General features: G+C 42.0%; 1 protein-coding gene across 1 annotated transcript in view; it reads right to left on the bottom strand.

Annotated features, from left to right (window-relative positions):
• The window catches only part of ltk (leukocyte receptor tyrosine kinase), a 47,911-nt gene that overhangs the window by 16,100 nt on the left and 5,679 nt on the right, over window positions 1-26,132 (bottom strand). The window contains 14 exon segments of the mRNA XM_071535215.1: window positions 634-790; window positions 1,238-1,366; window positions 1,604-1,754; window positions 2,549-2,723; window positions 3,159-3,260; window positions 5,513-5,607; window positions 5,900-6,060; window positions 6,542-6,642; window positions 7,342-7,491; window positions 9,158-9,292; window positions 10,317-10,456; window positions 12,507-12,735; window positions 13,576-13,728; window positions 15,036-15,134. Coding sequence (XP_071391316.1) covers window positions 634-790; window positions 1,238-1,366; window positions 1,604-1,754; window positions 2,549-2,723; window positions 3,159-3,260; window positions 5,513-5,607; window positions 5,900-6,060; window positions 6,542-6,642; window positions 7,342-7,491; window positions 9,158-9,292; window positions 10,317-10,456; window positions 12,507-12,735; window positions 13,576-13,728; window positions 15,036-15,134 — 1,977 coding nt within the window.

Consider the following 26,132-nt stretch of genomic DNA (forward strand, 5'->3'; position numbering starts at 1 on the left):
CATCTTCTTTATTGAAACACTTGAGCGCTCCATAATCATAAATTGTATGACTGAGTGTGCAAGTGAAATTCTCTGAGTGCCTTAACTTTACTTTTCAACACATCAACAGCATCAACACCGGCAACAGAAAAATAACTACCATCAGGGAGTACAAAGCTGTTGTATTGTATTGGTCATTTATGTTGTGCTGTTCTGTTCTACTCCATTACATTCTGTTTTTCTCACCCCAAAAATCGACAGTAGAACCTGTTGCAGCAGTCAAGACGTATTCTATCTGTCCTTAACCATAATGTAACCGTCAACAGCAACAACCACCCTGCAGAGGGAAAACTGCAGTTATTCTATTCTCTTCTGAAGCTTTTTTCTAACCTGGGGGTCGCGATATTATTTTGGGAAGTCACGAAATAAATCATGGAATCCGTAAAAAATATATTTCAAATTTTCTTAACATCTTTGTAATAAATGCCCTTTTCTTGTGAAATAATGAATATTTGCAGACCTCAAGGCTTATTCCAATACTGAATCAAGTAGGCATCACTGTATTTTTAGGGGGACATGAGTCAAATAGGTTGAGACCCACTAATCTAAACCATTAACTATACTGGTAGTATTATATTACGGTATTAACAGTACCTCCAGCACCGGTCCGACCGTTGGTGCTGGCTGCTACTGTGTCGTTTTCGTACTGCTCCAGTGGTATCTGGTCCAGACTGGACTCGGGGTCCTCCAGGTAGGCCTTTCCTCCTCCGCCAGCCGCGATCAGCAGGGGAACCAGCTCGCCACCCTCCATCTGACAAGACAGCGTCACAGAAACACTCACACACCCGAGGCTTCTTTGACAACACACATACATACTCAACATTTCAGTGCAAATGGAACAGAATTAGATTTTTGACATAGCATAGTGCAAAACACTTGGAAAACTGCCATTTTATTACAGAAGGAAAGATCAGAAAGCAGAACGCAACTACAGGGGCAAGTTAACATTCTTTTCATGCCAATTATGTGATATGATGGCCTTCTGACCTCTTGTATGTATCTTATCTATATTTAAACCCATGGATTAGATTCTCAGGCTGTGCTGAATCGTTTCAGTATGCCTGTGGACATTTTTTGATGCTTATCGGTATGTGTGCTTAATCCGCTGGAGCTATAGTTGCCTTGCTGCCGTAACTGTATCACACGGATCCTCGGCACACAAAATGTAAACACAAGTGCAGTGTATTTTAGCTGTCACCTTGAAGATGTAGGTGGCTCCCCCACCTCCGCCTCCTCCCCCGGCCCACTCTGCAGACCCCTCCCCTCTGAGGTCGTCTTCGATCACCGACGACTCGCCCAGGCAGATCTTCTGGGTGAGGGGGTTTCTCTGCACCCCAGGAAAGAGAGGCCAAATCAAGAGAGAGAGAGAGAGAGAGAGAAGAGGGAGGTCTTAGTTCCAGTCTGGGAAAAAGAGGCAGCCTTCACAACATCTGGTTAACAACTGCATGAATCCAGGGGGCAAGAAATTGTATCTAGGTCCCCCTCGACTCCCCTCTCGCTCCCACTAGGACATCACATATATCAAAAACCCGCTCCAGTCTGTCCTTCCTCTCACCCTACTCACCCCTGGGCATGCGTCCTCTCCCTGGTGGCCCACCAGGATGTAAAGGATATCTCCCTTCTCCAGAGGAAAGATGGCGGATATGAAGACTCCGTGGGAGCGCTTGTTGTGGTTTTTCGCTCCTTTCCCTCCTGCAGCCCCATAGGCAGAGATCCTGAGAGCGACACACAGTTCAGCTGCTGTCAGTGTGAGCCAGCAGAGCTATAAGTATCATTACAACCACCAGGGGATTAAACGCTGTGACTGAAAGAAATGGATTTCTGGCTCAGACTCTATATACCATATTGGATAGACGGCAATACGGATATAGATTTCTGTCAGAACATACAGTATGAACCAGTAGACACTCTATGCTCAGTCACCTGTGGTTTTATGTAGATTTGCTCTTACAAACACATGTTCTGTGTTGATATCGGTGGGGAGAACTGCTGTGTATATTAGTAATACCATAGAAATCCAATAATCTATTCCCACCACCTCCCTCCTCTTCCCCCATCTCTTTACCAGCCCATGTCGGGGGCGTGATAATGAGGTCCCATAACTGGCTCCACAAATACAATATAAAACAGTTCTTGATCTGGCAGATCGCCGCAGTCGGTTACAATGAGCACAGCGAGAATAATTTAGTCTCCAAGCACACTCGGCCCTCACCCCGCCCTGCTTTCTGTGTCACGCAAAGATATCAACACATGTGGATGAATGTTGTTTCCTCAATTACTGAGCTCCTGGGACTTGTGAACCACAGATAACACTGGGAAAACATAATCTGTGCCTCTGCTGCATTATGGGTAGTATTACTTTTAAAGAATAATTGACTGGCCTCTGATATTGGTGTGCAACCACAGGGAATTCTTTGGAAATGTGGCTCAGATTTTCTGCTTAAATTTTCAGCTCAAGGCACCCACATTAGCACAGAAGAGCATTAAAACCATCCCCTCTATCACTTACATGTATCTGTTAGTAGCAGGTACTCTCCATATTTGGACTCCTTTAAAGGGGCCGTCCTTCCCCACGGTGACGCTGACATTGGTGTTCCTGTAGGCGCTGTCGCACTGGGCCTGGGTCGGGCCCCGGGGCCCGCTGGCACCGCAGGACGTAAACCACCACGTCATCAAAGAAACCTCTGCAAAGATGGAGATGAGGAGGAAAAGAAATGGGGACATGAGGAGGAGGAGGAATGGGTTTGAAGGATTGTCGAGCGTGTCGGTGAGTGTGGGTGCATTCATGTAGATAAAGGAGGTAAAGAAGGAAGGAACAAAGGAAGCAAGGAAGGAAGGAAAGAAAGAAGAATTGAATGACGGGTGGGATGAAGAGCAGAAGGAAAGAGAAAATTTGATACAATCAGAAAGGTAATCAGGTAATCAGTAAGGCCGCAACATATGGGACGACATCTGCTGGGGGAGTCAAAGGAAATGACATGAATATACGACGCAACACCTGTTATTTAAATATTGCATGGAGAACAGATTAAAAGCTTCCTCTTCAAGTGATACGGCAGATAAAGGATGCTCTGGAAATTCTCAAGGTATCCACGGTGACAGCTGGAACTGTACGGTACCTGAGGCCGAAGGCTCTGGGAGAGGGCTAAAGAAATCCTCCAAGTCCCCCATGGACTCCATGCCGTGAAAGAATCTGTGGCTGAGCAGCAGAGAGTTGAGATCTGAGAGCGAGAGGCAGGGAGCCGGGGGGGAGAGAGAGAGAGAGAGAGAGAGAGAGAGAGAGAGAGAGAGAGAGAGAGAGAGAGAGATTCAGACTCATCCATCTGCAGAAGGTAGACCCTCTTATGTTTTCTTTTCAAAATCTGAGACTGGTCTGCGAAGTTCTCTACTGGAGCTTAAATTATATTTTAGACAGACAGCAGTGCAGATAATAGGACATGTGAACATAAATTTAAAGAAGGGTGGGATAAGATAAGGATTTATGGGTGGAGTGGACATCTATAAAGACTCATTTCTGAGTAGGAGGACATCGTGAGAGTTAGGGAGACAAGTTTAAGATGTGTTATGGCTTACAGGAGGTCCAATCAAACATAAAACACAGCTCTGGGATCCTGGAACGACCCTGATATCGGCTAGCAATTCTCGTTCCAACTGGCGCCGAGCATCTGCGACATGCCCGCAGACTGTCATCACTGTGTTTCTCTTCAGCCGTTTAACCATCTCCCCCCACCCACCCCAACTCACCCGCAACCACACACAAACAAAAACCCAGAGACAGACAGACTCCCATTTGTCAACCGATGCAGTGAAGAAGTTGATCAAATTTGCTCGGTATGAAGTCTATACAGTATCACACTAATTAATAGAATTCATCATGGTGGATGTCAATAGGGCAGAGCAAAGTTTCTTTTCACAGGACTGTCTGGCGATAAATTACATATTGTAATGGTGCTGGCACTGGGTTTTTGGCACACTTTTTTATTGTCAGATTGCGGTGCTGCCTCTGCAGCAGAGCATTCCCCGTCGGTTACCCTCCACTCAGAACTAATCAGGGAAAGACTGCATCAAGGCAGCAACAGGAGACCACTCCAGCTCCTAGCGAAAAACAGCGGTTAGTGGTTAGTCATGTGTCAGTCGCATCAGTTAAAATGTCTCCCTGTACTCCTCCGCTTTGCATGTCATCCAATAAGGGGTTTAGTGATTCTATAAAGCTGACAAATAACTCCAGTCTAGTCTTCAACGGTGGCATGTAAAAATCATGAGTGATGAGAAACAACGCTGTATATCTGGAGCTCCGATCCCGAGGAGAATACATAATTCATATAGCAGCTTATCTTGTAATGCCGTAGAATTGAGCCATCAATTTGTCCTGGGTGCAACTGTTATGAAAGCAATGATGAGGATGCAACTGATGTCTAAAATTAATCTCTTTGCTACTTCTTCCCTCTATTGAATAGACAGAGTGGGCCACCCATCTGGAGAAGCTGCAGCCTGCCAAAAAGATTTTAAATTGTTTACAATGGACAGCTTTGGAGTGACACGGTCTAAATGCTGGTTAAAAGTCCTTAATGTCAAGAAAAACTTACAGGGGAAATAACACTCTTTAACATGGACAGACATTCATCTTGGGCTTGACTGGTTAATTGTTTATTGTGGCCTTGAGGCTTATCCCCTAAGCTGAGGAGATTGACCAAGAAGTATGGCCAGTGACTTTGAGTAAGCAGACCAACAACAATTCATTGGCTGTGAGTTAGCAGTCCAGCAACTTCTGACTGCAGCACATACAAGGGTTTACAATGGCACGCCCTGCACACTGGAGCCTGTCTGTGAACCTCAAATGTCTCTGACTGTACCCACAGGGAAGAAGTTGAGGAATGAGAATTGGTACAACACATGCAAGTTGGTGGTGTACGTCCAATCCCAATGCCCCTCCAATACACTTTCCTAAGTTAAAACATTAGTATTGTGTTGTTTAAAAATGAATATGAACTTGTTTTCTTTGCATTATTCGAGGTCTGAAAACACTGCATCTTTTTTGTTGTTGTTATTTTGACCAGTTATTTTCTGCAAATAAATGCTCTAAATGACAACATTTTTATTTGGAATTTGGGAGAAATGTTGTCAGTAGTTTATAGAATAAACCAAAAATGTTCATTTTACTCATTTCACTCAAACACATACCTATAAACAGTAAAACCACAGAAACTGATCATTTTGCAGTGGTCTCTTAATTTTTATATATATATATATATATATATATATATTTTTTTTTTTTTTTTTTTTTTTTTGTATATACAACTTTATATAAATAACTACCAGTCTGTGGTATAAAAATGGGGGTTAAAATGAAAAAAGAAGGTATTTTTTGTTTTGGATTTCTGAAATTACTGCAACAAACGTATGTCACGGCGTCATCAAATAGTGGAGTCTCTGTTCCGGTCACTAGTATCTCGTGATCTCAGCAATACCTTACCTGTGTCAAAGCAGGCTGCCCCAATTGCAATGTCATCAAGGGCAATGTCAGCGTTGGAGCCTCTTCCCCACAGAGCCGTCACCTTGACGTGGAACCTGGAGCAAAGCACAGATCTTTGCTTTAGGGACAAATTGCATCCAACTACTGTATATGGAGTGTGTGTATAGAGCAGTTTTTTTCCTTATGTGAAGGGAAGCAGTAGTCCAATCATATGGCTACAAAAATAGCTTGTAAGAAAGAATAAATCACACAAAATTTCAGGCACAAAAATCTCTTTTCTTCCTTGTTCTCATCATCAGTCTTTGTCCTCCTCATCCTCCACCTCCTCCTCCTCATCATCATTACGATCACCACCCTTCCTCCTCCTCCTCCTGCCTCCTGCCTTACCCATGATGAAGGCCGGTCAGCTGCAGGGCGACGTCTTGCCAGTTGTCTGTCCACTGACCGTTCCTCTCCCAGACCAGAGGAGAGGCGGCGGTGCCATTTTCCTCTATAGCCACCAGCACCGTCCCGTTAAACTCCCCAAACAGGTACAGAGAGAAACGCAGCTGTGCAGAGACATGCAGCGCAAGATCAGGAAGGATTTCACATAATGAACATTTGTTTAGTGATAATTCAGTGTGACTGAATTATCACCAAACAACTGCCTGACTGACTGATTTATTGATTGATCCGCTACTAAACACTTACCATCCACAGCAACAGATGTTCAGAACAAAATGAATCAAAACTTTATTAAAGACCCCATGAAACGGCATCTTTACTTCCTGGATTTGATGCATTCAAAAGTCTAAACCAACGGAATATGAGTCAGGGACAGAAAGGAAATTGTATTTGATGGGAAGGGTATGAAGGGGCGTGATTGTTCAAAAATCTGATGGTTTTATTAGTTAAAAATGTATATTTACACATACTAGTGCAGCATGAGGTCACCATTAAAGATACTGTGTCTTCCAGGAAGTAAAAGCAATGGGAGTTCATTTCATGGGGACTTTAACTGTCTATCTATTAAGTAACTGGTTAACTGACCTGGCAGGCATTGGTAGAGACAGGAGGAGGGAAAGAAGTGCTCTGGACGGACGCCTCCTGAAGGGAATAACTCTCTCTTACCCGTAGAAATAGGAAGTGTCCTGTGGGTGAACAATATACAGTATGTGACACAGCAGAAAGCTGAGAGGGACATACAGCGGTTGTCAACAACAGGATGGACATCAGAGGTGGGGGGTGGGGGAGGGGGATGCCTTTTAGTCCTACTCACTGAAGCCATAAATTCAAAATCTCAGTTTAGTGCTCAAGCAATGCTGGACCAGAACCAGAAAGCCATAAAATACAAACCCTGTACTCAGTGGATGGAAATCAGTTTAGTAACAGTGGGTTTAATATAAAGCCACTTTGAGCCGGGGCTCTATTAGCACTCAGATGTTCTGCAGCTGGATTCAAGCCATCTATATGAACTTTAAAGTCTTGTAATTTCATATGGGAGTAATCTCACAAGGCATTCCTGCTCTAATCCTTTAGGCTATAATTAATGTTCAGAAAATACAAATATAAACGCAGAGCCTGTTTGAGACACAAAAGAAAATAATGGCTTTCGACAGTCAGCAATGTGAGAATCGTGGAAAGAAATGCCGCGGATCGTTTTGGGGTTTTTAACATCCATCCCTAACACGGCCCAACAATTCATCACAATGGCACTGCATGGAAAGAGGACACCCCAGACAATATATCTTTCTTAGGAAAACACAAGTCCAGTAATAAAATCAGGGTATGATGTATGCATATGCTCGTTTTCACACGTACACACACACACACACACACGCAAAAACAACCTGGTGTGCTCTGCAGCGTGATGCCCTGCGTGTCTTCTCTCTCCATCAGCTCGTCTCCCGCAACCCTCCTCCAGGCTGACGGCTGCCTGGACACGGACCAACCGCACGTGTCCCGCTCAAACGAACAGTGTGCGCCGAACGGAAGAGCATCTGGGGGAGAGGGAGACTTGTATGTCATCATCATTCGCACTGATAGAAATATATAGAACATATTACAGTTGCTAAGAAGTCCATCTTTGCCTTTCTCCAGGTGTTTCTCCTCCAGTCTGGAGACAAAGAGAGAGGATTGAATATTGGAGGAATCAGCTAAGTGCATTTCATATGTTTCGAGAGGTACCGTATTTCTGGATGTGGAAATGTGTGTGTGTGTGTGTTGGAGTGTGTGTTTGTCAGCAAGTCTGTGTGCCTCTTTCCTTTACTCTCTCTTTATCATGTCCTTGACCCCCCACCATCTCTGTCCTCCTCTGTCGTCCCACTCCTGTGTGTGTGTGTGTTGTCAAACTCATAGATTGGAATCGTCTTTCAATTTTGCCTTCACGAAATCCAAAACCATCTGCACCCTGTATGACGTGTCACTCCCCCGGCTGCTTCCAAATGTCACGACTTCAGGTCAGCAGCGGGTCTGTTCGGTTTCACCCAAACAACCCACTCAGGATTTAATAGCAGATAAGGTATTTTACAGGCGGTTATAGCACAGAATTTACCAATGGGCCACTCAAGATATTACACCTCCACTGTGACCCTCCTCCTTTCCCCCAGGGAGCCACAGTTCAAGGCCTGTAAATAGCTCCGAGTCCATTGATCCCATTACTGAGTGAAGCAGGACCTGCAAGTTCTCCGTCTGAGGGAGGAGTGTTTTTCTTTGCACTGAATGATTGATGTTTTGAGAGAGAGGGAGGGAGGGAGAGAGAATGGAAAAGTACGGCTCGTCACATTTGAGCTTGCGAAGTGGATAATGGGAGGAAATGAAAGCCAGTGATTGACTGTCTAAAAACACACTTTCTCCACTGTGTATTTTCAAACCTGGGCCTTTAAAACATTAATAAAGCCCTAAGGAATGCATTATATTGTAACAAATCGTTAAAATAGCTCAAGTTCGCACAATTTGACGGCATGATTTCAAGACGAATACTGTAAAAACAGGATATCAAATTCCTAAAAATACTGTCCAGGAATTTCTGGCTAATGAAAAGGAAATCTACTTGAGGAAAAGACCTTGGTGCAAGTTAGGCAAGGACAGAAGCTGCACTCACCACATCAGGCTCCACAATGTAAATGTCAACGTAACAGTTACTCTCTGTGCTTTAAACACATAGTGTAGTGGAGGCACTTGGCTGGTTGGCTAATCTGGTGCCTCCAGTCAAAGGATTAACAATTTTTCATGGCCTTAAACTTTAATACAGCTAATGCAAATGGCAGACAGCCTGCCAGTAGCTCCACTTTCTGTCCTTTTGGACTGCTGTACGCCTCACACACCTCTCCATCCACCCACAGTCACACAAACTAAAGCACTCACACATACATTTCTATCTAATTGCTTTTCATAGTATTCTCACACGCTGTCTCTCATGGTCTCTCTAATGGTGCAGATTTATAGCGGGCCAAATCAAATTTAAAATGGTTTCTTCATTGTATGAGGGAAACCTTGGGAAAAATCACAGCAGTCAACTTCAAAAGTGCATTTTCATGAAGAGCATTATTAATATAAATTCAAGGATATGACTAAAACTGACTTACTAAAGCTGAATTCTATTCTGCATTCAATGACTCGAAAGAGAAGCTAGATTAATTAAAAATCGAAATAAATGAAACTCACCGCAGATAAAGCCCTCATCCTCTCCTAAAGGACAGTCGGTGTGGAAGTCACAGACTCGGCTCTGGTCGACGCAGCCTCCGGTCTCACAGTGGAAATCGTCTTCACACTCTGCGCCCAGCTCTGCATCCTGGTGTCCTGCATCGCAGCAAACACACAGCAATTATACAGCATTTACACAACATTTATACACAACTACTACCATGCTGAACCAATAATTACAACACTGTTGTTAGATAATCTACTATATTCACAGTCAATTAAGTTAGTTATTTTTCTGCCAATAGGATAGTTTAATCTGTTTCCAATGCAAATCAACTTGTTTCAATTGAATGTCATTTTCTTGAGTGACTTGCCTTATAATGCTTTATATGAAAACACTGACATTTATTTCTAGAAAATGTATGGAATTATCACTTGTTGATCTTGAAAAATTTAAAAATGACTAAGAGTGAATATGAGACTACATTCTTTAAGGTTATTTTGCAGCGTACTGTACACTTCAAGAAGAGCAATTCTAGACACACAATCTGATTGGACAAACTGGCTTTTAAATAGCCTGCACTGTTCCACAGAATTACAGCACCTTTCACTGGCGACATTTACATGCATGGAGTAACTCAGCTATTGGCCATATTCCAGTTAGGATCATGTGTGGGTTAAGCTGTTTACATGAACCTTTGATACCTTGCGATTGAATATTCCTGTTGTCATCAATAAACCAATCCACAGAACCTTCCTGTCCACCTGTGGTGTCCAGCTACCCCCTCCCCTCCCCACATATGAGGGGTGATCTGGGAACCAAACAAGGCCAGCAAACGTGTGTTTCTCAGCATGTGTTGTGTGCAGGCTTTTTAATGTCTTTTTTCAGTCTTGGCTTAGCACATACAGTATAAAGTTTTATGATGATTGGTATAGCATTGTAAAGTTATACATGTAATGAGCGTGAAAAAAGGCTCAGTGTTAAGCACAAACTGCAATACAAAAAACAGCCACAAACAAATCTCAATAAACAGAGAAAGCAGCTGATTAGCTCCTCCTGCCTGGCCGAAGATGCTAAGGTGAGAACAGCTGCTGTGGTGTTTGGTTGGAAACCTGCAGACTCTGGGACATGACGGCACAAGGTTGAGAACCACAGATCTGTACCACATGTTGGACTCACCCAGTTCACAGTGTCGGAGCTCTAGAGAGTCAAGAGCCACAGTGGCTCCCTCTTCTCCCAGACAGGAGGTGTAGAGCAGCGTCACCTGGAAGGGCTCGTCCACCTGGCCAATCACAGCCTCCAGAACCTCCCACTCAGCCCTTCATTAACCAGTCACAGAGAAGAGTGTGTTTTAAAGTCATCTGCCATATTGATAGCTTATAACCCTATTTCATTAGTCATCTAACATGCCCTCCTTGACTTTCTCTCGGTACTTGGTGGTACGTAGCACCATAGGTCACGCGAGCGGCCACTTGCATTCTGGGCAAGATGCGCTACTGAAGTCTACATTGTTGTTGACTCGCTGCCTGGGCCCTCAAAGGGTCGATCTCTGAAAGTTCACTTGAGTTATCAGAGTAATGGAACGGCACTTCAGACGGCAGCAGGGATTCCCCCAGAGAGGGAAGAGTGCCAAGGGGAAGTCAGCGAGGGCTGGTTAAAACGACTAGGGAAACGGGGCTTATGTGTATTCAAGGGGCTCTATCATAGGAATTCAAATTTTCCTCTATTTATATACATATTACACATTTGATTAAAGATGTTTAAGGCATTGTTAAAATTAGATTTTGTTTGTACAGTATGTTTAAATTTAAAGTTACTGAAATAAAAACAGAACATCTTTTTCAAGTCAAGTCAAAGTCATTTCAAGTACAATATCACAGCAGGGTGTCTCAGTACACTTTACAACAATGAAAGAATATTAAAACTTCATATTAAAACTTCATATTAAAACTTCATATAAAAACTCAAAGATCTTGATTGGCTCCCCTCACAAAACAATAGCTTAAATTCTTCCAGTCAGTAGTTTGGTGGGACTCAGAGCTTAATGTACTTTGTACTGTATTCCATCTGCCACTGCATCAAATTCATTTTATCCACGTGACTTTTCATGCCACGACTGGGCAGAGCTGGGCCATGTAACTCTGCTCTTGCTACGGTCTTATTACAGTTTGAGTATGAACAACATTTACAGTGCCAAACGCCACAGAATTGTACAACTTAAACAGATATTGTGAAAGGAATGCACTTCCCCCAGGACTGAGCACATTAAGTTATTGACATTTCCATTTTCTATCTCAGAAAGTCACCTTAAATTCCCTACTTGATGGCACCTTCACCAAGCCTATAACCTCACACATTAGAAAACCACTTATCTGAGTCCATTTCTAAAAATACTCTGATGCTGTTGACTCATTGCTTCAAATGTATTTAGGAGAATGGGGGAGTAATTTTTCATTCTATGGGGCCTAATAAGCAGTTATGTGCAGTATAATGGAAATAATGCATACAGTGCAGGTACGGCAGTTACTTTTCAACCATTTCCAGGAGCCGCTCATGTTGTGGTGTGTGGGAAAAACCTGATTTCAGTCCTGTTGTTGGCATCTTGACAGTCACAACACACACAATACTACTGCAAATGATCAGCCCTTACGGATGGAAACCGCTTTCAACGGAGAGTGCTTACAGAAGTCACAAGTTAGTCTGGGATGAATAGCGGGCTGAATAAATGGAACCAGCTTGTTTTTTACTGTCTGTGGCTTCACTAAATCCTCTCTCGTAATGGAATTGCACAGTCCATTACTGCACAGTCACCAACAAAGGCCATGTACAACCTTATTGCATATGCCCATCCATCCTTCTTCTGTCCTAACCAATTATATATAAATTCATTTTTGCTTTTAGCCGGTCTAAAGATGGCTGTACTTCAGCATTAGATCAATAGGAAATACCTGTCCCAAACAATAGATACTCGGGGGAGAGCCGTCTCCAGAGTCACAATCCTACTCTTTTGTCCCACATGAGGTAAGAGAGATTTTCTTGCCATAACTTCAGTACTGCAGAGGTAAAAGGTATTAGATTGTGTGCCCTTGCTGTGTCCTAAGGCCTGTGTCACCTTTCATTCAGTCACTGCAGTGAATCTATGGTTTACAGACTAAACCTCGACTTGACAAGCACTTCAATCAATCAGTGAAGACGGGAGGTTTTGCGATTGACGTTGTGTCAGGGAAGCTGACATATTGCACAACATAAATAATAAATACACCAATAAATAAATAACTACTCTGCACATAAAAACACAGCATTGTGGAGGCAGAGAGAGAGTGTTGGGTATTTAAAAAAAGAGGAAAAACAGAGTATGTGTTGGCTGACCTGCCGCCATCTTGTCTCCTGTGGTTGAGAACCATGGAGTTGACGGCTGAACCCGAGAGAACCGGCTTGACCAGGAGGGTGAGGTCCCCCGCCAGCGGACCGGCCGCGTACAGAGCCAGACGCAAGTGGCACAGCCCGCCGCTGCCCGATAACACCGGGCTGGTCAAGCTATACTGACAGCTCCCAGAAGCCTCGGCGGCAGGGGAAGAGATCAGGAGCAGGAAGTGACCTGGAGGAAAGAAAGAAACTGACAATTTCACAGCAGCCTTGTATTACTGCAGCTCCCCTAACTGAACACAGCTGATAATTACATTTACTCAACTTATTGTAATTGAGTAGCTTTTTTGTGTACTTGTGCTTTTTTGAGTATTTGTTAAAGTCAGTAATATTACTTTTACTTAAGTACGTTTTTACGAAAGTGTTGTCCTTAGCTACATTTGAAATCACATCCAGAGGACACATTTTTGTCTCTCCATAGAGACAGAAACCAGACCAATGTACAGTAAACTGGCCAATTGTGGAGCCAATCACAGTGAGAAGAGTAATCTGGCTTTACTTTGTGCACTCTATTTTGTAATTTATCATTTTTCCAATTAAAAGAATCGAGAATCAAATTTGAACTATGTATGCATGGGAAAGATGACAATGTTCTCTTTTAAAAAATAACTCTGTAACTTTTACTCTGATTACATTTTAAACAAGCTACTTTTTACTTTTACTAGATTTTTACACCAGTACTTTTACTTCTACTTGAGTAAAATATCTGCAAAGTAACAGTACTTGAGTACACTTGAGTATAGGACATTCTAGTGCTGGTGATCATTTGAATAATGCTTGAACACTGGAACAAATCTCAGAGTGGAACTGTTCAGCACACTTTCAAACAGCTGTCACTGTCAGGGGAGAAGCATGGATTCAAAAAGCTTTGTGTGTTTGTCCCAAACAGAAGACTAGAGATCGTTCAAGCAGCTGTCCAACCTCTAAACTCCTCTCATAAACAGCAGAGAGCATATGGGCAGCATGCTGAAGCACTAAGTCAGATTGTTCCCAATGAGTCCCTGCCTCTTACCATCAGAGTTTCCCACTGAGTGGTCGGTGACGGGCGTCACGCCGGCCTGGGCGCTCGCTCCAGGTTGCTGTGGCGACACGACGCTCCAGTCACTTTGAGCGCTGTGATTTGATAAAGTCCAGTGGCACAGTGATTCAAAATCACAGGAGGTAACTGCAAGAGATACGTACAAATGGAGATTTTGCAGCTAAACATAAGGTAGTAAAAGCTTTCTGAGATGTTGTGAAAAACGTATTTTCTGTCACCAAGCCCTTGACTGAAATAATGAATCTGTATACAATATAGCCATGATTTAAAAAAAAAAAAATTTACCCAACAACACAAGAGTCCTCCATCCAAACTCTGAATCCAGATCGACTGTAAAACTCAGTGTTTGATCGAGTAAATACTATAACATGTGGCACTTTTACAATTATTAGAATAAATCACAAATATTTCCAGAATGGTCTGTGGAATAACAGAGTCTCATTTTTTGTCCGCTAAGCAAGAATTAAATTGTTTTGGGGTTTGGAGAGGGGGGGAAAGGGGAAACCTGTCAGAGTTTTATAAAATAGTGCTTATATAATCACTTCATTGTACAGTATATAGTGCCAAAGTCTTCATAATATTTTCCCCAGAAAGATCCCCTATAAGATGTGATGATATAAGCATGTTTAAGTAACAAGTAATAAATCCTCATTAATCATAACCAACTTGGCAACAAAAGTTGGAGAGAGAAAAAAGGCATTTATGATTCCCAAAGAAAAAAACAATGTTGAAGGGTTGAAGAAGGTGAAAGCAAAATGGATAGGAAGCGGAGGGGACAGCGGGTGGAGGAGGAGGAAGAGAAAGATGAAAGGATGGACAGAGGAGGAGGAGGAGGCATCATGTGATGGTCGAGGAGGAAACTAGCACTGAAATGGCAAAATGCCACAGGAAACCCTCTGGGGCATAAAGGACAGAAATACCCCAGGCTGAGATGTGTAGACAAGCATCATTAAGTTATTATTTTATTATAACACACTTCATTTTTTTTATCTGCCATAAATCAATTAAAAACAGAGCTTCCTCTGACCAGACATGACCTAAGAATGAAGTGGGCTTTTGTTTTTCACTGCCAAACTGTTTCACTGGGGTCAACATCTTCTTTATGTGCTGCTTTGTTCTTCCAGAGCCGTACCGCTCCACCTACAATCTATCTTGCACCTGCAATTAATGTCGAGTAGTTTCCCATCACACACCATGGGGTGCTGAAGTGTCCAAAAAATGCGATATATGTCAGTCTTGAACTGTAAACTACAACATGTTCATGTTTTCAACTACTATATGCACGCAATCCTTTACTTAAAGTTAAAGTTTCCTCTTCTAATTGTGCTTTCCAGCATGGTTCCATGTAGCAGCCATGATGGATGAGTAGCCGTGTGTGTGTGTGTGTGTGTGTGTGTGTGTGTGTGTGTGTGTGTGTGTGTGTGTGTTCTTACTTTGGTTATCATCCTCTGAGTCCAAATGATGAGGAAACAGTTGATCTGTGAAGTTCTCCTCCAGAAATCGGTCCAAAAGAGCGTGACTGGCTCTGCTAACTGAGGATCAGAGAGAGAGAGAGAGAGAGAGAGAGAGAGAGAGAGAGAGAGAGACATACTTGTTGATACTCTTTGTTGGTCTGAGGTCAAACCCGGCTTTAAAACATGGAAGACTATTTAATATGTTTGATTGTCAACAAACAGACTGCTGAAAATACCACCAATTATGAGTGTTATGGAAGATATGCTACACAGTGATTGAACTTCCTTCATTTCATTTGCCTGGATGATACAGTAGGCACTTTAGTTTGTGTGAGCAGCCGCTCTGTGTATTTGTGGTAGATGAGGCAATGCGGAGGCAATTTGCCAGCTGTTTCCCATGGTACATTTGCGCCCCGTTCCTCATAAGAGCCTGTTAGGTTACCTTATCATGTAACTTATTACCCATGTAACTGCCCTTATTACGCCTATATATCTAAGTGCTGATGTCATACTTTTGGGGATCATCATTCACTCCCACAGATCTAGATTTGCTATAAACCTGCTTCCCAAAACCTGCTGTATGTGAGGCAAGCAACTGAAAATGATTTAAAATATTAGTAAGCAGATTAACCGCAGAGTTTATGGAGAAACAAGGTCACTGCATCAAACAAAGATGTTGGCGCAACAGAGTTGGTCTTTTTTTGGAGAATGGGTCTGGAACATGGAAAACATTGCTGCCAATCGACACCCTGAGGGAGGATGGACAGGAGGGAGGGGACCTTACACGTGATGTGGCATTCACCAAACCAACCAGCATGACCAGCAGACAATGAGAGACGTGATGATGATGTCCCAGTGGGTCAGCGCCACTTAACCCCTGCAGTGGCCTTTGAACAGGGACATGACTGTTCTCCGATGCCCGCGGGGCACGGTCACACTGGTCAAGCAGGACAAATTCAATTACTAAAAAGACAGTTTATTAAAAGCAGACAGCGATATTATTGGGGAGGTGGCGGTTATGTAGATGAATGACAGCCAAGCCATTCATTGGTAATTATAGTACAAAGGCAGCTAGGGATAGATGCCTGAATATGGAAACCGGAGAAATGGAATGCTCAAAAATGGGGGGTTTGAGCCAAAAAACTAAGATTAACAGACTATTATTAACATAAGATGCCAAACAGTTTCTTTGGGAAACCCCCCAAAATCGAATCAAATGCCTTTCATCACACACTCGTCCCCTTTTTTCTGGTTCCAGTTCTGGCCAACTTTAGAGTTTGAAAAAGATAAAAAGCAGAAACATATAATGATATTCCAGTCTGTGAAAAAAATAGAGGCAAGGATCTGGCGCATCATTATCCAGCGGAGCAACTAGTTACTCTGATGATGGTCCAGGCAGGCGGCTGCACTGGTCATGCCCCGCAGGCTTTTGACAGAACTTGACTGAATGCAGTCAGTAGGAACACATACTGTAGAAAGATGAGGCTGACTAGGGCCGTATCCTAGACCACTGACTCTCAATCTTTTTCATATCAAGGACCCCTAATTTAGTTCACATTAGGGCCACAGACCACCATTTGATGAGATTTTGTCTCTCGGACCCAAATCTGAGAATATTTTTAGTGTTAGACACGATTTTGTCCAGAATTTCAAGACAATCTGTATTGTAAGCAGAGAGATAACAATGAAACTATGATCAAAACAATCATTCTTCTACATTCGCTAATTGTGTTAACTTCTTATAAATGAAGTAATGGTAAAGTTTAACCCCCCTGGAACCCCCTCAAGGACCCCTGGTGGTCCCCAGACCCTACGTTGAGAACCACTGTCCTAGACTAGCTCAGGGCCAGAGTTGTATTGTAGGCTAAACTGAGGGTGCTGGCTGTATTTGAGACTGGTTTATGTATTGCAGGTAAAGTGCTGCTATACTTCAGTGTGGCTAAGGACCAGGGCCGGTTCAAGTGAGGTGGGACTGTAGAGGCTGACGGCTGCTGCTGGTTGTGTTGTTCTGGGGCTTCATCCTGGAAGTTGCAGATGCTGCATGGCTCATGGCTCAGGAAACAGAGCGCATCTGATGTTTTTCTGGCAAAAGAGGCAGCAGAAAAGCTGGGGCGGCTTTGTCACATGATGAACCTGGCTGCCTTCTCTCTTCTCTTCTCTTCTCTTCTCTTCTCTTCTCTTCTCTTCTCTCTTCTTTTCCTCTCCTCTCCTCTTCTTAAACCTCTCTCTTTTCCCCTTATTCTCTCTGGGCCATCTCTCATCTTTTTTCCCATCGTCATCATCTCTCTCCCTTCAGTTTCCTCCTCAGTGACTTAGTTCACTCCACACAGAAATGTCTGACATAAAGAAATCTGGGTCCCTGCTCACAAAGCTTCCTGGAAAATTGGTCTGAGTACTGACTGCCTGTCAAGTTGCATTACAGTCAAACACGATGGCTTCAGAGGTAAACATGTCTCAGATCAGAACTGTGATTTTAAGGCCCACAAACTTGCACTTTTATTTGCAAGGCCAAGTGTACTGAATGCTCTTTTATTCTTACTTTTATTTGACTCTTCCTGTGAACTATGAATCATCCAGTATCTGGTTTGGGGAACATTTTTACAGTAAAAACAATACAGCAGTTTTAGTTGTGAGTGTCTAGAGTGAATGGTATCTTCTGAATAATGAATTACTGAATGAAAACAAATCTAAACTTGTCTCTGAGACTTTTAATTAACTTTACAAATCACTCTGTCACATTTTAGGAAACGTGAGTGAAGTTTTCCGCTCAGTAAACAATGAAGAAATTTTCATATCGATAGCATCTCAAAGTTCATGGTTGCCTCCTTAAAAAAAACAGTGCTGTAATTGCTTTGCCAAAGGCAACACCTTGAACATGTCGATGATGAGCGTTGTATGGCTTTTGCACCTTGTGAATGTGCAGAAAAGTGTTAAGTTGCAAAAACCACTAAAATAAAACATTTCCAACGAATCCCTTAAATGTGTAAGTGTAACACAGAAGCCTAAGAGGCTAATAAACGCAGGCCCAGAAATCATCTCCTTGTACTTTATGTTGAGTCATCATCTGCTGGGAGCTAAGCAACGTCTCTCCGCCTGCCCAACAAAGTCCTGATCCCCTCCAATCCTTCATCCCCTCCCAGTTCTTATCCCTTTTCCCACCGGGGAGACACATGACAGCTGAATTGACTATAGAGAGCCGTGATCTAAAACATCCAATGACAACTTCTCAGCATCAGGTACGAGGACAGATGGCGGCTTAGGAGGGGGTACGATGACATGGGAAACAGAGAGAGAGAGAGAGAGAGAGAGAATGATACAGACATATCTGTACACACACACACACACACACACACACATACATACAGAAAAGCAGACCTCCACATTCGGGGAAACTTCAAAGGTAATGCCTCCAGTACCGAAGCTCACATAATAAAAGTTCTCGCCAAGTTACATTGTAAATTGATTATCCTTGTTAACTGGAGAGTGTTTGAGCCTAGATATAATTGCTTGCATGTGTCCTTTTTGCATCTCACACCTCTCTTCTGAGGCAGAGAAAAAGAGCCAAACATGAAGCATCTTTCCCACAAAACATTTGCTATCCATTGTGGCAACACACAAGCACAAACACAGGAAGGGGTTGACTTTTGCATTGGTCTCTAAGCATGAAATACAATATGATCAAAGTACTGGCAATGACGTAAAAGGAGGATATACTGTTGTGTCTATCACAAAACCAAACCCTCAGCATACATTTGAAAACCTAAGCTTTAAGAGACATAACCTCAATGAAATGCCTGAAAATTGTCCTCTACCTGAACAACACTGGTTACACATTCAAAGGATGAGTGCGTCATTTTCGTGACACGGTTGGGAGACAGATGGCACCGCAGTGACAATAGAAGAGATGACGTAAAACTGAATGTAAAATTACAACACTGCCCTGTCCTCCCATCCACCGTTGCCATTTACCACAGCTATTGAGGTAAGAGAAGTGTGTGTGTGAGGATAGATGCTGCACTCTTACACACAGTGAATCATTCACAAATTAGTTTCAGTCAAGCACATTGTAAAGAGAGACGGAAAAAGAGAAAGAGACAGGCTGCCAGGCAGATAACAGACCAATCAGAGGTTCAGTGACCTGCTTGCCTACAACAACAGGGCATGCATTAGCCGTAACGACCACACTGGCAACACAGGCGAAACTCACCCAGCATGAGAACTGACACTTTATATCCATGGTTATGCTCAAGAGATAGATGGAGAGCTGATCCTCCAGGGTGGAATACATGCAGTAGCTTCGACGATGCATTCACAATTAATTACAAATGTAGTTCAACGAGTGGTGAAGGCTCGTCCCACAGCTCAGTCTCATTTATCACCGTGATTCAACAAGGGAAGTCATTGGAAAGACCTCAAAATTCAAAGGAAAATTATGAAGTGTTTTGAGTGAACTCAAAATAAGCCAAAACCGTTTATAGAAAAAAAAAACACTATGTGGGAACAGTCAAGATGAATGGGCCTTGACAGGTAAGAGAAACTCAACATTAGGATCCAAAGCTTTACTCTACATGTCATGCTTGTACACACTTTGGACAACGCACTGGTGCATATGGAGCTTGTTAATAATTTTCAGGACTTACAAGTTTTGATTACAATACTTACAATTACAAAACAAAAAAACATGACAGCATCTTATTAACATATGTTGATTCATCTGCCCCACAGGCCAAGTAAAGAGCTTCATTCAGCCAATAGGATTTAGCCAATAAAACATACTTTGATGAAGGCTCCACACTCTCTAAAATGCAACCCCATTACTCTCGTCTCAAACAATGAGATCACAGTGACGGTCTGGATAATTACACTTGAGAAATGACACTGGCAGGGATCCAGTTTACTACCCAGAGATTCGTTGCAAACTGGAGAACCTCATTTTATCATTATTTTAAAAAAAAAAAAAAACCATTTGAAAAACCATTTATCCCCGTGTGTTTGAAACAGGAAATAACTGGGTTTCTGGGTTCAGAAACTTGGGTCAAACGGTCTGCTTGCTTTTCAAAACAACTGAGCTTAATCCATGCATCAACTTTGCAAGGCCAAATGTATCAAATGCAGTTTAAATGTTCATGTAATGTCAACATATCACATTTGATCTGAAACCTAAGCAGTACACTTGGTTGACCTTGAATATGAACCAACTTCAGTGTGAGGCTGCGCTGGCCGGCTGAGACAGAGGCGAGCCGTGCTAAGACACAGAGAAGCTTTGGAGAGGAGACGCTTTCCAGATGCAGACAGTGGAACCACTCCTGTACACATGTACAAAGACGTGTACACAGATGCACAAGCACACAAACACACATATACATACACACAAGCACATACACAAATGCACACACACACACACACACACCTGGAAAAACATAAAGCATAAAGCATCTGGTTGGATTTCAGTTTGGCAGACAAATTCTGGCAATATCTATCACCAATAATGCATATATTAACTCCTTATAAGATCACCACATTTCTGGATTTCAACTAAGCTTGGTCCATCTGTAATGAAACATAATAACGCTTACCCACGGAGCATTAGACATGATTTCAATGTTGCAGCTATCCTTAGCTCTCATATAGCCCAGGATCTTTTTTGGCTATGTATAGCCCAGTTTTAGACCAGGCAGTAAATACATGACTACATATTTAAGCAATACATAAACAGCTGTAAATATCAAAAATATGCACCAGCGAAGTCCATATGTACAAGATAATGCTTTATTTTGTCATATACCTCAGAAGATGTAGTCTACAAACATCTATTAAACTTTCACTTTTAAAGCCCATGTATCCTAATTTTAGCCAAGACATCTATAAACCATTCAGATGTCTTTAAACAGCTAGTCAAGTTGCTCAGTAGGTAAACATAGTGACCACATGGAAAGACCGTAGCATATTTCAAAATGTGAGAAGTTATATGTGTTGTAGTGCCACATGTTTCATTTTTAAGAGCTTAAGAAAATATTGAATATAGAGGATGAGGAAACAAATACACAATTGTTTCCCATTATTCAGTTATATATGTGAAGTTAAAGAGGTCCAACAGACTTTAATACCTGAAAAATAACCCTAAATCATCTGTATGGACTTCAAGGCACCAAAAGGATGACCTCCCAGGATGATGTTACAGGAGAAATTCCACTATTTCCAATTTCAACACAACACACAAGAACATGTGTTGACAGTGCTGTGTTGAAAAGTAACACCAATCTATGTGGTTTCAAACTAGTCACATGAATGTGTTGAAAAAAATGGCATGACCTTTATAAGAGAGTACCTCCCCTCATCACACAGGACATTCTTGATTGTTATTGTGTTTTCTTGTTTTCACAAAAATCTAATTTGCGTACCAGGCACACACAGTTTCCTTTATTTTCATGAGCTGGAAACACCAAGGTAATCCTCTTGATTCTAGTGTTAAAATTTACTGAGTGTTTATAAAGTTGTGAGACTTTAGAGGTTAAACAAAAGTCTTATGTAATAAACTGATCTTAATAAAATGTAATATTTGAAAACAAAAGTAAGCCTGTTCTAAAGATTTACTTGCTGCACTGGTATTCATAGTTCCTTGACATATTTTCCCTCTTTTCTGTAACTGTTCCCTTCTCTTCACCTTTTCTTTTCTTCCTTTGCTTTCTCAGCAGTCAGACCCTGTGCGGATCAAAAATGTGGACGTACTTATTCAGCACTTAATCACATGTGCTTCGCTGCGAAGCGTATTAGCCAATTAGTTCCTCTTGTGAGGTGGAACTGACTAGGAAAACATCGTCCATCTGCATTTTTCTCTTGTTCAGTCAATTAAAGGTCTGCCACTTTTTGACCATTTGTATCTCTGTCTTTCATGTTGTCATGTAAATCCAATTTCCTCTCAGGGATTAACAAAGTTCAATATAATCTAATCTAACTCTTTTAAATGCATACTGTAAGTCATTTGTTATAATCTAGTCAATTCTTATTGGTGCTGATGCCAGATGTTACAAAAAAAAGACAAAGGGAGAAATTTAAGAAAGCAAGCATGAAGGGTCAGACTTGTATACTTTCGACACTTTCTGTTTGCTTCTCCTATGTCTCTAATTGTATCGCAGATGCCGTTTGCAATATTTTAAGCACTGAAATACTTGTAAATTGTTATTAGGAACTGGGAAGAATCAGTGAAATGAAGCGTCGGTGTGAAAAGCCCTTCAGCCTTGCTCCGCCCCTGCCAACAGGCTTTCAAAATCTGGTGTCTGAGTGTGACACCAAAAAATGCAGCTCAAAAGTATTTTAATCTCTCTACCAGATGGAAGCAGCTTGTTTATACTGATGCTCTGAAGATGATCAGGCAGAGACGCTTCATTTGAGGGAGCAACGCCTGTAGAAGCATCATCCAGTGTGATTATTTCAGTTCAGTGTTTATTTTAGTTTATTTTTAACAGCAATATGTAGCAAAAGAACAAGCCACTTAAACCTGGTGTGTAAATTCGAAATGTATCACTTGTTGCATGCTCGCATTTCATGTCTCTCCTGATTGATCTGCCCCTCACACACAGCAAAACCACATCTGCGCTCTCATCTGCGCTCTAATTAGGGCCTCAGAGGGCCACCTCCAGAAACTTCAGCCATTAAACCGCACACACACACACACACACACACACACACACACACACACACAGATTTTGGAAACCACTAGTGCATACCTGCACGACTCTCAACCATAAATCTACATTTTTTTTTCAATCCTCTGCAGTGTGATTAGAAAGCAGAGGTAATGTAGAGAGCTCAAAACTCAAACCGCTCTGAAGTCTTCCAAATTGGCTATGATGTGTTTTTATACAGATCTGAGGTTTAATGAGGGCAAAAAAAAAAAAAAAAAGAACAAACCTTTGGGCATTTGGCGAATTACTCATATTCACCGCGGTTACTGACATCCTTCATTACGACTGGAAATCCAAGCTAATGCTCGGCCTTTGCTTTGGGTTCGGTTGCAGCTATTGAATCACTGGGCTGCTATTATGGTCAGCAGGAAACCCCCAGACAAGCTAAACCACCTACTGTGTGTCTCTAAAACAAAACTGTCTCTGTTTCAACCAAAAACAAACAAAAGCGTGAGTTGACTTACAGTACCTCACTAATTCATTATGGTGCTCAGTGAAGTCCAGAAGTTAATACACAAATACACAAATTATGTTCTATTAACCTATGAGTGGCGCTACAGTATTGTATTGGCTGGAGGCTCAGAAGGATTCAGAGCAGCTTTATCCATCCACTGTATCTAAATCGAGGTCAAGGCAGCATTATGAGTGTGCTGTCAATCGGTCTGAAAGTTTTTTCCTCATTTTCTAACAAAACCCATGACAAAAAGCAATGATGGAAACAACAATGGATGCAATTCTGATTCCTATTTACTGGGAAGGGTCATGGATTCCTAATTTCTTACTGTCTGACCTCCTAATGCTTCACGTTTCATTTTTCTATTCCTTCCACTTCTACTCTATACTCTACACATCTACACTCTACTATTCTTCCCTCTTACATTTACAAACTGCACATTGAGAAGAAATAGTCAAGGAAAGCGCAAGAATCAAAATGGAAAGTGAAGTGTATAGCAGTTCTGTTGGATACAAGTGAGGATATGCGATTCCTTATTTCGTCTCCTCCTGACTGTCTCCTTTGTGTCTCATCTCAGAACATCAGCAGTATTTTATTAAGTGTTAAATTTTAGATGTGTCAAAGTCATAGTTTTGAAATAACAGAACTGATGTGGACAAATTCACTGGACTCATCAACAATACCAGTAAACTGGCGCAGCACCCAGAGGAAATAGAAAATCAGGTTATCTCAGTTTGAAAATGAAACATATCTCCTTCTTACTGGACACGTTTCAAAATGCTGTTGCTTGTTTTCCCAAACATTCCCTCGTTCTTATACAACCAAGACTCAAAGTATATTTTCAGATCGTTCTCACCCTAGCTGAGTTTTCACTTTTTTGTGTCCTGAGGGGTTTTTCTCAATGTGACAACCCAGAGACGTATGAAAAATAGCCACAGGAAAAATCTTTACGTAACGCTTTTATATCTCACCTTTTATATTTATATCAGTTTCCTCACTAAAACAATCCCTATCTAGCAGCTTCAGAAATGCTGTGCTGATTGAAATCCACTTGAAGTGAATAAGCAAGATGGAAATAATATGTATCTTCTCTTGAATTAATTCACACTGACTCACTCTCTCTATTCAGCCAAGACGATCAGCAGACAAAGACTTTCCTGCTTGTCCAAAAGGAAACTAAAGAAACTACTTCATACCTCTTCACCCCTTTAGGTCTGTGTCTAGGTGGAGGAGGGCCAAGAGGTTCATTCCTTCTTGGACAGAGACTCCATTATATCACACTGTTGATAAGGATTAGACTAGAGCATGTCCACGTCAAAATATGCGTATTGCTGTCGAGACCGTAAAAACGTCTGTCTCCATCCAGACACACTTCTGAAGACCCATTCATGTGCAGTGAATCAGGCTTTTGGCATTTCCAAAAGAATTAAGTCCCATAACTCAATTTATAATTTAATTGGTTGCAGCTCGGCTTGAATTAGATGGTATACCATAAGCAGGCGCTTCTCGGACTTTCCTCTTTCAACAAAAACACCCTGCAACATGACTCTACTTTCAGACATCCTGTCTGTTTTTCCCCCTTCTCTGACAGCCAGTTATGGATATGAAGATAAAATGCAGCAGAACATTAACTAATAGGCATTTTATCCAAGGTGACTCGGGACAGAGATAGCACACAGTACATGTGATTAGATGCTTTGATGAGGGTTGCATTGGCTAAAAGCGTAGAGCGATGGTAAAAAGCTTTCAGTAACATTCATCTGATGTATGTTTGCGATGCCTTTTTCAAACTTGTGTGGTGTTTTCTTGTGGTGAAGCACTGCAGATTTGTAAAAGAACAAGCGTTTACTCCCACAACTGTAATAGAATAGAATAGAATAGAATAGAATAGAGTAGAGTAGAATAGAATAGAAAAACATACATGTAATTGTCCAAACGTGGAAATTTGCCTTCTGCTTCAATGTGGTTAATAAAAGTAAACAGTAAATCTTAGTATAATGATAAGACAGAAACAAGAGCAGCACAGCAGAGCTTTCAGCCATTTGTCACAACAAGGTGATGAAATGTGGAAAAATGGTAAATATGACAAACTGTCCATACCCGGGGATGCGCGTGCCACAACTTGCCAAAAATGCGCATAAACAGCGTAAATTTAGGAAAATGGAAACATCAGCTTCGTCAGTCCCTGCCTATGCCAATGCTCAATGCCCATGTACAGTTTCAGATTGATTTGCCAACCCACTGAGGAGCAAAATGGATGCAGACAGACAGAAGGACAGAGTTCTCCTCATTTTATAGTATAGGATGACTTTGTGCAGCCACGCTGTACAAAGAGGGTTGTCATTCTGTATAATATTGTGTATCGTGTGTTTCATGAGACAGAGCAGGGTTAGCTGTAGTGCAATAAGAATTCATTGCCATGCTCAAGGGCACTTCAGCAGCTTTGAAGACATGAATTGTACCAGCTACCAGAGGCCATACTGCTATAGCACCAGTTTCCCTCTGGTATATACAGTATACGGATGGAAGTACAGGACAAAAGTAGCCCCTCCCACCTCTAGCCTCAAAGTCAAACACCCACTCAGTGTGAATGGCATGTTAATCTCCTCTTCTGTAGTGATCTGTCAAGAGTGTCTACTACTATACTGTGTGTTAAGGGAGGAGTGCACACACTTAGAGCACTCACTATGTCTTGCAAAGCAACGGTGAGGCATAAATTAGGCCAGGATATTACCGTGACCAACCGGAGTGAATGCCGTCTCCTCTATGAGTCACTGCTCTGCTGTTCTGGACATGAATAAAAGCTGCTGCTCAGTAACTGAATGGTGATTCTTTTTGACAATATGTTAAGGCAATGTTCCCAGAGACAGGAAAGCAATTGAAAACACAGGGTCAAATCTATCAAAATGTTTCCTGGTACCAAGATGTTCCTGTGTT

Source organism: Centroberyx affinis, unplaced genomic scaffold (genome assembly GCF_046629955.1).
Source record: "Centroberyx affinis isolate AG114_WGS23_722 - 3 ecotype Tasmania unplaced genomic scaffold, CSIRO-AGI_Caff_v1 ptg002679l_1, whole genome shotgun sequence".
In the NCBI taxonomy this organism is placed as follows: domain Eukaryota; kingdom Metazoa; phylum Chordata; class Actinopteri; order Beryciformes; family Berycidae; genus Centroberyx; species Centroberyx affinis.